The sequence below is a fragment of the Halichoerus grypus genome, chromosome 9 (genome assembly GCF_964656455.1).
Source record: "Halichoerus grypus chromosome 9, mHalGry1.hap1.1, whole genome shotgun sequence".
NCBI classification, from domain to species: Eukaryota; Metazoa; Chordata; class Mammalia; order Carnivora; family Phocidae; genus Halichoerus; species Halichoerus grypus.
This window is the reverse complement of record NC_135720.1, coordinates 35618547-35632958: the sequence shown is the minus strand read 5'-3', so window position 1 is coordinate 35632958 and position 14412 is coordinate 35618547. Positions and strand designations below refer to the sequence as shown.

General features: G+C 38.8%; 1 protein-coding gene across 1 annotated transcript in view; it reads right to left on the bottom strand.

The window, feature by feature from the left end:
• THEMIS (thymocyte selection associated) overlaps window positions 1-14412 on the bottom strand; it is a 182200-nt gene that overhangs the window by 5592 nt on the left and 162196 nt on the right. The window contains exon 5 of the mRNA XM_036105380.2: window positions 8449-8602. Within this exon, the coding sequence (XP_035961273.1) occupies window positions 8449-8602 (154 nt within the window). The remainder of the gene's footprint in view (window positions 1-8448; window positions 8603-14412) is intronic.

Here is a 14412-nt window from a genome sequence, read left to right as displayed (position 1 = left end):
AGAATCTGAGGATAGAGCACACTGACACAAATCCCATGCCCTCATGTGCGAAAGGTGACCCCTAATCAAAGTAAAGAAGTAAAATGTACAGTATGTTGGATGGCATATGGGAGACAAGCAGCCCCAGAAGGAAGGTTACAATTTTAAGTAAAGTCTCTACAGAAGGGATCACTAAGAAGGCAGTGGCTAAGGAAAGACCTACTAGAAGACAAAGCCGGAAGTCACGTCACTCTCTGGGGTAACATTGGGCCACTTGGAGAAAACAGTCTGTGTAGGCGTTGAGAATGGAGCACACACACCTAGAGTTTTGGAGAAACAGCTGGGAGGCTGATGGAGCTAGATAGTGAGGAAGGGGGAGAAGCGGGGAGACCACTGGAGGGTTTGGAAGAAAGGAGTTATATGATCTAAGGTTTTCACACATTCCCTCTGGCTGTTGTGTTGAGAATGGATGGTATGAGGCAAGGGCAGAGCAGACTGACTAGATAGGAAGCCTTGTAATACAAGAAATGATGATGACTTGGATTAGGTTGACAACAGTAAACATGTAAAAAAAAAAAAAAAGGTAGTCATATTCTAGATATTGCTTGAGGATAAAACCAATAGGATTTGCTGAGAGAGTGGGTGTGATGAGTGGGAAGAGAAAGCTGTTCATAATTCTTCTACTCTTTGTTTTTCTAAGTGTGGTCCAAAGACCCCCTGCCTCACAGTCTTGTAAAAAACAATGTCAAAATGGATTCCTAGTTTCTACCTGACAACCACCAAATCAGACTGTTAAGAGCAGAGGTTAGAAAACTTTTATTCTAAAGGGCCCAACCGTAAATATTTTAGGCTTTGCATATGGTTTCTGTCAAAATCACTCAACTCTGCTGATACAGTATGAAAGCAGCCCTGGCAACATTAAATGAATGAGTGTGGCTTCTGTTGCAAGTCAACTTTATATAGATACTGAAATTTGAATTTCATGTAATTTTCATGTGTCAGAAAAAAATTTTTTTTTATCTTTTTCAAACATTTAAAAATGAAAAAAAAATTCTTAGCTCGTGGACATACAAAAACAGGCAATGGGACAGACTCTCCCGCTGCCAGTTTGCCCATTTTTCTCCAAAGAGCAGATTCTAAGAATATGTGTTTTTAACATGCTCATTAAGTAACTTTTTTTATACACAAGAACTTAGAGAATCACTGCAATAAGCTTTGAAAGTTATTGTCATCTGTTCCTTTTTCCTTTGCTTTGTTCATTGGTCAGAATAAAGACAGATTTCTTTAATAAAATGATGAACCAGAATTGGTTTGGAATAATGGATAAAAGCAAGATTCTCATCTGCCAACAAGAAAAAAGGTTAGGAGAAAGGAACTGAAAGTTATTTATGAGGATAATTAGGGAATTGGGGGGACACTCATAAGCTTACTTTTTAGAAGTAAACTATAGTTTAAAAATGCATTTACCATTAAAAAGGATCAATCAGTAATTTGTGCCTGATTCCATAAAACTCGTATGTATCCAGTTCCCTGTTCTACACAGTTTAAGATACTGTGTTTGGTCTGGGTAGAACAGTTATTATTTTGCCCTGTGAAAGAATACCACCTATCGTAATTTGCACACCACGCACACAGCTCATCTCTGCTTGTAAGTGACCCTGTGGTTTAGGTCTCAGTTATTATATGAGTTTGTACCACAATCTCTCTTTTTTTTTTTTACTTGATCATCTAATCCTTTGATCGTTCTTTCTCTCTAGTGTCACACTCAAATCATAAAAAATATGGGGGAAACAAGAAAAAAAATTAATTTACTTAAATGGATCTCTTAGTCATAATCACAGTACAAAAACAGTGATCATTCTGGGCTTAAAAAATTGACTTGGATTTTTCATTTACTATTTCTCAACTTCATCCCTACTTTGCCATCACTCTATTCTTTTCTTTGTCTCAAGATTTAATTCACCAATGTTTCATTTCTGAGACTGAATCAAATAGAAATTGACAATTTTTATTTCAGAGAAAATGATTTTTGAAAATATAACTCAAATGCAGTGTCAAGTCCTAATAGATAAATCTAAAACTACTAGCAAACAGCCTTTGGGTTATCTAAAGAATTTATTGGTGAAAAAAATAATAGATTTCTAAGCATTTAGTGAGCATTATGAAAACTATGTGAGTGGAGTGAGCAGAAAAAGGAAATGGAGAGGAAGACAGGACTTCAAACAGGCTATTCAATAATCTGTCTTGGTCTAACACTCCTGACTCCTAACAGCTGGAAGCTATATTTTTTCAAATCTCTAACAGATTCCTTGGTAAACCCACATGAGACGTGGTTAATATGATGCCACAGCAATCAATATAGTGCTAACCAAAAGCTGTTGATTGGCTCTATAATAATAATTTGAGTGTCTACTCTGTTCCAGTCTCATTCACAATTTCATGTGAGGCAGGTATTTCAATTCTCATTTTACAGATAAAGAAACAAAGTCACAAGAAAATGTGACATTCTTTGAAATAAGAGCTCAGTTTTGGGTCTGTCTGGTTGCAAAGCCTGCATATTTCCCTCTATACCTCACTATCCTGCAGAATGTTTCCCCAGTGGTTGATGTTCCTGTCCAGCCACAGACTGAGGAGAGAATGGAGTGAGAGGAAAAGAAAAAGGTTGCTTTGCCTAGAGAACTGTTTTTTCCCTTTCAATATGGTATATGATTGTACTTTTATAATTAACATTCTGCTGATGAGATCTCCCATTGGTGAAGGCTGACGAGTCAGATTTTCCATGAAGAGCAAGCACTGCAGGAAATAAATTAATCTCTAGGGAAGAAGAGGGGCAAGGATGTCAGTACTCACACAACTGCCTAATAGGAAATGATATTTCAAGATTGTTGAAAGAATGAAATGACTATGGGTTCTCCTTCCAGCAAATTCTTTAACATTTAAACCTTCCAAGAAGACGGAAGTAAGTTGCTATAAAATGAAGAGCAATCTTATAATATTTTACTTTAGGCTGTCAGTACTTCCAAACTAAGATAGTATTCCCTGGAAATGGGAAAGAAATTCTACCAGTGTCATTGTTTTGTTTGTATTATGAAAAATCTGCACTGATGTTAAATAGAAGGATGAATAATATACCAGATTTTTTGATTACCAGTTTGAAATTATCCAATATTTTATATAACAGGTTTTTCAGTCTTTGGAGTAAAAGTAATTATTGTGCTTAGAATTACACACTACTTACAATAAGGCTGAATTATTGAAGTGTTCCTTTATTAAAATTGTGAAACAGGAATATGTTTTATGGTATCTAAAGTACCTGTCTCTTGATGGCGTGTATTCTGTCATTCGTCAGTCAAGGTCTTTAATACAGAACACCAATCTTGTCTAATTCCTCAAAGTAGTTCTGGTAGAGAACCACCTCATGCTTTATTTCTCATAAGTAAAATCTGAAGTTTAGATTAAATAGTAAGGTTAAATCAAAATCCAATATAAAAATTTCTTGGGGCACCTGGGTGGCTCAGTCGGTTAAGCATCCGACTCACGATTTCAGCTCAGGTCATGATCTCAGGGTCGTGGGATGGAGCCCCGAGTCAGGCTGTGTGCTCAGCAAGGATTCTACTTAAGATTCTCTCTCTCTCTCCCTCTCACTGCTCTCTCTCTCTCTCAAATAAATAAATAAAATCTTAAAAATTTATTTTCCTATAGATCCATTCTTCATTTGTAGCTTCTACTGTGACCTCAGTGATGAGTTTTTCCAGGGAGCATGTCTTCTCTCCCCTGTTTAATTTACCACAATATGTAGCTTCTTACATGTGGGGAATCACTTCTATGTGAATCTTGCTTAAAGATGACCAACAGTTACATCGCTCAATGGTATCAGATTAGGCCACAGAATCTCATGCATTCAGAACTGAAAGGGCACAAAGATTACTTGGTATACTTCCTATTTGGGTGAGGAAAGTATAACTCAGGAAAATGAAATGGCCTGTGAAGGGCAAAACATCTAGCAGTGGCAGAGAGGGGACTAGACCTTAGGGTACCTGCTTTTTGTTTTCTGGCCTGAGGCTTTTCTCACTATTTGACAAGTTGAATTTATGGAGGACGAGTCATGGCATGAATTTAATCTAAAGATGGAGGAATAATTAGAAGGTATGTACCTGAAGTTTCAAAAGAAAAGAAATTCTGTTAGATAACTTTGTTCAGGAGCGTGTAAAATTTGCTCAGTGGAGAACATTTATTTAGGGTAAAAACAAATAAGCATATTTAAAAGACTATCCCTTCTGGCAAAGAGTGCAGTTTCTAAGAGACACATAAGGAGGAAACACCTGTTCAGCCAGTCAGACCACCAGAAGCAATCTCTGCAATTCACGAGTGACCTCCGTAATAACCAGATCCTCTTTACAACTCTCTGATCATATTCTGATACCAAGTGACTTTGCCCTCAGGGGAAGGAAGCCACCTTGCCCACAGTCCTGTCCCCTTCTCAGGAGCTGCAGTATCCAGTGACTGAGTGATGCGGGGGCTATAAAGGCCTGGCCCCCTCACCCCAACACAGGACAACTCCAAAGAGCCACACCAGCTCCAGGGCTTCCGGTGGGATCAGCAAAGGTCTTTGTTGTGACTGTATTATGACTCAGCTTCCCCCTCTGCCCAGACCTGCTTTTGTCCCTCTGCTTTATGTGTTGTTTCTGAGATCACTTCCCAATAAATGTTCCACCCAGGGAACTAGACATGACACAAATCCCTTAAAGCAAACATTTGGACTTCACACATGTTGCCTACCAAAAACAGAGCTTAAACCAAATAACCAGCGGAGTCCTGTGCTCTTCCTGAGCTATTATGGCTGAGGGAAGATGGGCAAGATGTCCATTAGGGCAGGTCAGGGCTTCCAGGCCTCTGCAAAATTGCCCTATTTCTTGGACTCAGAGGAGTAAGTGACTCATCTTCAAAGAAGGTTTCCACCCAACTTCCATGACCATAGCATTCAGACGGGCCATGAAGTTCCCAGGATGATATAGTTTCCAAAGGGAAAGAGTGCAAGCAGAAACTCGGAGACTGCAGGAGCCACAGCAGGTGGGCATGGCCAGCACTTTGCAGAAGATACTGTCTGGAAGCAAAGTTTTTCTTAGCCATCAGATCATAAAGATGCAGAAGTTAGTTATAATAGCTACGATTCAACTGGAGTCTTTGATGTCCTATACCAACTTTAACCTACTTCATCTAATGTAGTCTTCAAAATAGCCTACGGTGTAGCACTGTTATTAACCCAGTTTTAGAAATAAAGAGACAGAGACATTAACAAATTGCTCATGGTACACAGCTAGCAAGCGGGAGCCAAGATTTAAACCCAGCAGTCTGAGTTCAGACTCCAAAGGTTAACCACTTAATCATCCTACTTTCAGAGGACTGTTCTTTTAGTAATTTATGGACAAAACAATGTACAGACCTAATAACAAAGTTCCTAAAATAAGACAGGGGCATTGCCAGGCTGCCAAGCAACCAGAGTGAATCAAGGACCCACAGACGAAGGTCATGCAGGAGATCGGGTGAAGCATTTTCATCAGTCGCTTAGGGAAGAGGAACCAGGCCTGACAGCACGGATCCTGAGGTGCAATTTATTGCCAACTTCTGGCTGCAGTACAGCAAACTCTCCTCACACAATGTGCATGCAGCCGTTCACAGTGAATCTTCTAGTTATTTACGCTCCATTCCAAAATAAAGGATTCCCCTTGGTATAATTATTAGATACATATTTGAATTGGTTCTACGTCATCCAACTAGAAGAATAAGATCTGGGTGTCTGGAGGAGCAAACCTGGAGAAGCAGCACCTGTCTTAATAAGATTTTTGTTTTTTGTTTTTTGTCTGTGATGTCCTACAAAGACTCTTGCCGTTCTTGCCCAAAGAGAATTTAGGAAATGACTGACTTATGTCTAAGGACTAAAAAGAGGTGAAAGTTCAGAAAGGATATCATTCGCCCCTCCTGAACATGGTGGCTACTGGATATTCCGAGATGTAATTACAAATGGGAAAGCAAATGAAGACATTTTCCAGATGAGCATACTAAATAATTTCTAAATAACCTAAATAAGCAGATGTCATTTTACTCTTCTTAAAAATGTTAGGAGTCTCACTTGCTTAAAACCACTACGGTAGGGGCACCTGGGTGGCTCAGTCGTTAAGCATCCACCTTCGGCTCAGGTCATGATCCCAGGGTCCTGGGATCGAGCCCCGCATCGGGCTCCCTGCTCAGCGGGAAGCCTGCTTCTCCCTCTCCCTCTCCCCCTGCTTGTGTTCTCTAAATAAATAAATAAATAAATAAATAAATAAATAAATAAAAACCTTTAAAAACAAAACAAAACACTACTGTGATCCCAGGTCTTCTTTTTTCTTAAGCCACCATGTAAAGGCAACATGTTCAAGCACATGCGACCCTGGTCTGTAGCATCCTCTGCACTATTCATTCAGGGGGCAAAGTGGGGTCTGTCCCGTACCATCCCGGGAAGATGCACACACAGGGGTAGATCAGATTAAGTCTTCCCACGATTGAAACAAAAACTCTGATCTCAGGAATTTCATTATCTGGTACTTTTTAGGATCCATAACCTTAAGGGGAAAAAAAAAGTTTTCAATGAATTAATAATGGCTTGAGACTCAACATGCTATAGCAATATTCATTGCAGTAGTTCTTTCTTTATAGTCGCGGTTGATTAGCATTTGAAATTTGCAGGAATTGCAATATGCATGGTTTTCAAAGCCCTTTACAGAATTTCGTTTTTATCACTCGGCAAGAGTCAATGAAAAGGCAATAAGAAAAGCTCTATGGGATATTTTTATAGAAGTGTCAAAAGCCAGTAAGCTAACTACATGAAAACCCAGATTGTACAGAGTTTGAGCAGAAACACTTCAGAGACTTTATATCTAGTATTTTGACTTTTACATGCCCTTGGAGGAAAAAAAGAGTGCTAGCTACAAAACCAAATAAGGAGGGGAAAGGAACAAACCATATGCTTAAGAATAATTACATTTTCCATTTTCCTACAAACGAAATGTGAAGTTTCAAAGATAAAGTGTAATAGAAATTGAGCTGCTTTGGTGTGCCTAAAATATTGCCAAGAAAGAAAATTCTCATTTCCCTTGTTAACTCAGCCCAGATTTCTACAATATGGAAGTTAGTCTGAATGCTATGAACTTCTCCACAAGTCCATTTGCTCTTGTTTTGCTTTTAGTAGAGATGAAAAATATCAGATCACCATCTCTTGAAACAAAACTATCATAATTCAAATCTACATTAGGTTATTTATCTGACACATCTTTTTTTTTTATTATGTTATGTTAATCACCATACATCACATCACTAGTTTTTGATGTAGTGTTCCATGATTCATTATTTGTGTATAACACCCAGTGCTCCGTTCAGTACGTGCCCTCTTTAATACCCATCACCAGGCTAACCCATCCTCCCACCCCCCTCCCCTCTAGAACCCTCAGTTTGTTTCTCAGAGTCCATCATCTCTCATGGTTCGTCTCCCTCTCCGATTTCCCCCTTTCATTCTTCCCCTCCTGCTATCTTCTTTTTTTTAACATAAAATGTATTATTTGTTTCAGAGGTACAGATCTGTGATTCAACAGTCTTGCACAATTCACAGCGCTCACCATAGCACATACTCTCCCCAATGTCTATCACCCAGCCGCCCCATCCCTCCCACCCCCCACCACTCCGGCAACCCTCAGTTTGTTTCCTGAGATTAAGAATTCCTCCTATCAGTGAGGTCATATGATACATGTCTTTCTCTGATTGACTTATTTCGCTCAGCATAACACTCTCCAGTTCTATCCACGTCATTGCAAATGGCAAGATTTCATTCCTTTTGATGGCTGCATAATATTCCATTGTATAAATATCTGACACACCTTTAAAGACATCTCAATTACTATAATCTCTTCTCAAGCCATTATTCCTTTTGTTAATGCTAACAAAAATTTAAAAACATTATTGTCATGATAATATAAGCAATATTAAACACTTCTTGGCCATGAAAACCATAAATGAAAACTCTAATAAAAAGGAAAAATGAACAGACCTATCATTATTGTGTTTAATATTACACTGCACTTAAAACTACGTTTCTTTTTTTTTTTAAGATTTATTTCTTTGAGAGAGAGAGAGAGGATACGCAGCAGGGTGGCGGGCAGAGGGAGAAAGAATCTTGAAGCAGACTCCCCACTGAGCGTGGAGCTTGCCGCTGGGCTCAATTCCAGCACCCCAAGATCATGACCTGAGCCGAAATCGAGTCGGCCTAACTTAACTGACTGAGCCACCCAGGCACCCCAAAAACATTTCCATGAGATTTGCAGTTGAGGCAGTCACATTGATAGAGCCTTATATTCCAAGCAAAGTGGAAGTTAGAATCTGTAAGTTAGGCATGTGGCACGTAGACAATTAAAACCAGTATCGTGCGGCTTCACCGACCTGTGGTTACACTGGTGACTGCTAGTTGAGTTGCCCCACTCTTGCTTCTCTCTTTCTCCAATTCGGCCAAATCACTTTGACAACCAACTGGTACTTTTGAATCCAGGCCAGCTTGATTTGAGTGCAGTCTCTTGGATATGTCTACATGGAGACTCTGAAATGACACAGGCCAGAGTGATTGATTTCACAAGTAAATTATCAGTCCAAAATAAATGCTTCCCAGAGATATGACAAGGATAAACATTCATCATATGGCAAGTTATGTTTGTATATCTGAATCAGAATATTCTACACGTCAAAGTGACTTACAAATTACACTTTCATCAATATATTTTGGTAATCTAGGCATGGAATTTTTGAAATGATCTAAGTGACCAGAATAAGTCCTCTCAGACTCAGAAAATCATCTTCAAATCCCATTTGAGTATATCATTTTCTTCTTGTGAAACTTATATTTTTCATTTAAAACATTTTCACTCAGTTTTTATTCTTATAGTTAAATTATCCAGCATTTCATTATATATCACATAATTACACATTGTATAATGAAGAGGAGGTTTCATTTCTGCATTATCTGTAGGCTTTTTATAAAACAAATCATAACATCTACTTTAAATTAACCCACATTTTTATCAGCATTATGCAAACTTAACAAAGCTCCTCCAGTCAGTTTAAGAATAATATTCATCCTAACAATGAATTATTAAGGCACAACATCAATGGACCTTAAAACACATCTCCCATATGAGAGATGTCATAGTGCTTGATGTTATACTGTCATATTGTACACTTCAAAAGAATCATCAGAGAGGAGCAAAAACTAAAGACCTAAGTGGGAAATTGAACTTTCTTCATATCTAAATTCAGACTAGAAATTTTTCAGTTTAAATATGGTTACATAATATTCAAAAATTCATACAAAGTTAGCCAGTCAACTTTGGCCATCTACATTAACCATTTTGGTTCCCTAAAGGATAGGATGGTGAATCATTTCCTTAAGTTCCTCCTACAGACTGTGTACAGCATTAAATTTATTAAAAGCTTCATTAAAAGCTTGAATCAAAGGCTTTTAAAGCTTGTAAAGGGCCAATAAGGAAATTATAGTCCATCATAACTAAATAATTGACCCAAATAAACAGAATGAATGGTGCTGAGCCTCAGGGATATGTCTCCCAACCCTTAGTCCAGTGCTCTTCATGCCACTCTATAATCTATTTGTTCATTTATCCATTCAATGTGGTGGACTGGTTGCACTGATGGCCCCGATTCTTCACCTCTCTCTGTATCATGTCCTTTCCATGTAATTTTGCCATGCCCTCCTACTCTGACTTTTGAGTCATGATGTGACTTCTTCTGGATTAATAGAATATTGGCACATGCGAAACAGACAGAGACTTGAAAGATACCTGCACAATTAACTTCGGTCATTCTTGTCCTTTTACTATGCCATGCCTAGACTAGCTTGCTGGAGGTTGAGCAGGACAGAGAATAAGGTCAGGTTACCCTAGTCATCAGAGCTGAGACAACCAACAGCCAGTAGAAGCCCAGACATCTGGGTGAACCCAGCCTAGATCAGTTGAAACTAAGTCAGGTCAGCTGAAGTCCACAGCTGCATAGACTAAATAAATGTGGTTTTAGCTATATGCACTAAGTTTTTCTGGTAAGTATGCAGCATTGTGTGGCAATAAATAAATGATATCACCAAGAGCCGTTAGAATTCTATAGAATCCCAGATACTGGGTATAGTATGAGAATACCAATGTAAATATGACATAGTCTCAGACTTTAAATTGTTCAAACATAATTTCTTAAATTGTTTAAGTGGAGAATTAAACTAGAGTGTGAGGGGTGCCTGGCTGGCTCAGTCAGTTAAGTGTCTGCCTTCGGCTCAGGTCATGATCTCAGGGTCCTGGGATCGAGTCCCGCAACGGGCTCTTTGCTCGGCCGGGAGACTGCCTCTCCCTCTGCCTGCTGCTCCCCCTGCTTGTGCTCTCTCTCTCTCTCACAAATAAATAAAATCTTTTAAAAAACAGAGTTTGGTAAGTCATTTGTAGACAATTCTCAAATTCCTTCTCTAATAACAAAAGATGGGACCCAGGTGATACTATAGAGGGCAAGTCAAAAGATCAGAGTTTGAATGTTGGTATTGAACCAAACAAAACCACTACACCTGCTTACATTTGACTCTCCACCGCCAGCAAAAATGTAAGTCCATCACTCAGTTCGAATTTTTAAATTTACTGTCAGGCCTGACACATAGTTTGTCTTAGCACATAGCTTTGAAAAGCAGCAGATTCAACCAGCACTTAAGTACTTTCCTGATTTTGATGTTAGATGCATTTGGAAGATATATTATTATGTCAAATTATTAGATGACTAAATGTAAGGTCATGAAAATTACGTGTGTTATAATATATCCCAGACTTCAAAGAAGAAACACAGAATTTAAATAAAGTTCTTAAACCTGAAATCTATAAAATGAAAGGCTGAGCAGATCAAGGCTGACTGTTTGATCATAATGGGTCAAGTACTGCACAGGCTTGGTGCATCTTGGTGCAAATCTCTGGCAGATTGGGCATTTTATGAATACATTAGCATTTCAATAATTAAGAACCCCATTTTTCTAGAGGCACGCCCCACACTGGGGTCTGCTCTATCTAGTCAAGCCACGTCAAGTTTTCCAGTCTCTCCTTAGCTTTACTTGGTAGAGCCAGGCTCCTGTTCCCTAGTCCTAATGTAAAGGGGGTAGATGTCTCTTAAGCTACCGACACTGCCATATTCTCTCAACCTTGTTCACTTATAGTCAGCCCCTCCCTCCAGTTCCCTGGTTCTCCAAACCATTCATAGGTATTGATTTCCCCCACAGTGCTCCATTCTTTACTGCCCAATTTCCTTCCATTAAGCATCAATCCCTTCCTCTTTCTCTCTCTTCTTTCTTATCCCTTAGATTCCTCCACGGTGCCTTCAGAACTTTGCTCTGTAGTTTGCAATTTTCACTACATATCCAACTTTGTTTCAGGACATTGTTTCTACCTCCCTACCTTGACTAAAATTCCATTCTCCACTGAGGACAGCACTTCTCCTGCAAACAAAGATGGCTGCTTATTCCTCCACACCCTAACACCCTCAGGTTGATGATATTCTTGCCCATTGTACTGTCCATTGCACCTTTACCTCCTTGCTAAAAAAATCCCTGCTGCTTTGATATTTCTGCCAGATAGCTATGCTCCATCTCCCCTCTTGTTGGAACCATCCATCTACTAACCTCTAGTCACAATCCATCCTTCATAAAAAGACTGGATTATTGTTTTACCTTCCAGCCCCATGATCCTGGTTGATGTTCACATCTACACAGACATTCTACTCAACACCATGACTGGATCTCTTTATTAAAATGAACTTTCCATTTCTCTACCTTAGACTTTCACTCCCAGAGTCACACCTGAAACCTGTCATAACAACCTTTTCCATCTCCAAAATCACTAAGTGTGTTCCTCTCTCACCTAATCTCCTATCATTTATTGTCTGTAGTCCAGGCAAGCTCCCATCTCCAACACTGCTTTTTCCACCAGGACAGTTCTTGGATCTCACCGGAATCCGAGCTCCACTGACCCCTCTGCTTTCTCTATATCCACCAGTCTTCTAGGCGCATTTCCCTTTGTTCTCTACACAGCATCCGTCCCAGTTTGAAAACTTTGATCTGGCCAGCAGCGTGTCAGACTTTATCCTGCTTTACCCTTCATTTGACATGTCTAGTCACTCCCTTTCCTTGGCTTTGGTGTCCCTACTACCCCTCTGACTACTCATTCTTAGTCCGCTTTGTTGGTTTGACCTTCTTTACCTAAACACTGACTGTTAAGACTTTCTCAAAGTTTTGTTATTGACCCAGTTTTCTTTGTCATCCTGGATAATTCCAACAATCACATGGCTTAATTTACTGCCTATGTATTTATGACTCCAGGGGTGAGGAGAGATTTATTAAATGAGATGACTCTGGGCTTGTGTGCCATGATCAGCACTCTAGATTCCGATTCTAATGTCCTTTAACTCTACAGTTCCACCATTCTTCCTTCCTATCTTAAGGCTTAGCTCTTCTGTTTGCCTAGAACATTCTTCACAAACTCTTCCTCCTTAATTTTACTAAGTCTCAAATTCCTGCAGGTCTTCCCTCACCATGTAGTGTTTAGCCCAGCACCTTTGTTCTCTAGTCTTTGAGTACCTTGTAGTTCTACTGTGATGCAGTTTTCACAATATAATTAAATAATACCTGGTTTAGTGTTTAATGTCTATCTCTCTGGTTAAAATATAAACCCACTGAGAATAAGGACTATGCCTGTCCTATTCATTGTTCTTAGTCCTTATCTCAGTCCTTTTTTTTATTTTTTAAAGATTTTACTTATTTGTTTGAGAGAGAGAGCACAAGTGGGGGGAGGGGCAGAGGGAGAGGAAGAAGCAGACTCCTCTCTGAGCAGGGAACACATGTAGGACTTAATCCCAGGACCCCGGGATCAGGACCTGAGACAAAGGCAGACGCTTAACCTACTGAGCCACCGAGGCGCCCCATCTCAGTGTTTTAAATATAGCAGGTATTAAATAACTACATACTAAATTAATGGAGAAATGCATGAATAGATACAGACTTAATTTTGTATGACTTTTTCTTTGGCTAGCTTATCAATGGCTACAACATAGTCACATGTTTATATGTTAGAAGTGATATGCAGTCACTTTTAACAGTAATACTTAATATGTATTTGAAAGGAACACATATTTTACTTGTTTCATCTATTAAAAAATACACATTGCAAATTTTGTGGTTTTAAATAAATGCACTGTTGCAATCATTGCAAACACTATAGTTTTACAGTATCCCATATATTTCTATGGCTCAAGTTAGACTGGTTACTATCTGTGATAATTATAAATCAAAGAATGGTTATATTAGGGAAATTGAGAACTTAGTATGTACACCCAGCGGCCCCATATTCCCTAGGCATGAAATTGTGACCTGACAATAATGGAAGAAATAAAACTCTGTCAGGTACTGCTTCAACAATGTCAAGCCTTCAACCTGAAGATCAGGTCCAGAGGAAAACGAGAAAAATAAAATGTGTGCAAAGAATAGAGAGGAACACAGATAAATTTGAACTGGCATGCATCAGGCCTTTCTGACCACTGTATAGGTGTAGTTCAAAGATATACCGTTTCTTTTGTGTAATTTCCACTTAACTTGTCATTGAAAATGAGTCATTATAATCCCGTCTGCTAATATAAAATGGCTATTAAATTATTTTTCATGTTATTCTTAGCTTGTAGTTTGTATATTGCTTTTAGGGTTCCCACTGAAAGCAATGATCCAATTACAAGACACTGAATATTTTTCTTATGAACAAAGAAAGGAACAAATAAATATTACCCAAAAAAGTATTTTCTTTCTTCATATCCATCTTTCATCTCACACCTAAGGCCATGTTGTTGGGAAAAAAATCCTTTTCCAAACAATTCATTGAGATTCCTGGTTCGTGATTACATTCATTTGTGTCCCTTCTCCCCAAGGGCGAGGCTCATTTTTCTTTAGAAAGTCACACAGGGCCTGTCTTGGCCCAGGGACTAAACATCATTCACATTTTAAACAACACGAAGTATCCCAGATAACATACTTTACTTTTTACTTGGTAAAAAAAAAAAAATCAATCACTCTCCTAACGGACTAAAAAAAAGCGCCCTTTTCTCTGCTTACATAAACAACACAGCCTGCACTTTTTCACTTCAGAAAAGTGAATTCAAGGGATACGTGGGAAGACATTTCAAGTGATATTTGGGAAGAAATTTCCCATTAAGTAACTTTCTTCCTCAGAATTAAATTAAGAACAGTATTAACAGTAATTCAGAAACTACACATCAAAATACATAAATGAAGTTCCAAATCCAATCATAAGAAACAGAGGTTTGCATATTCAAATT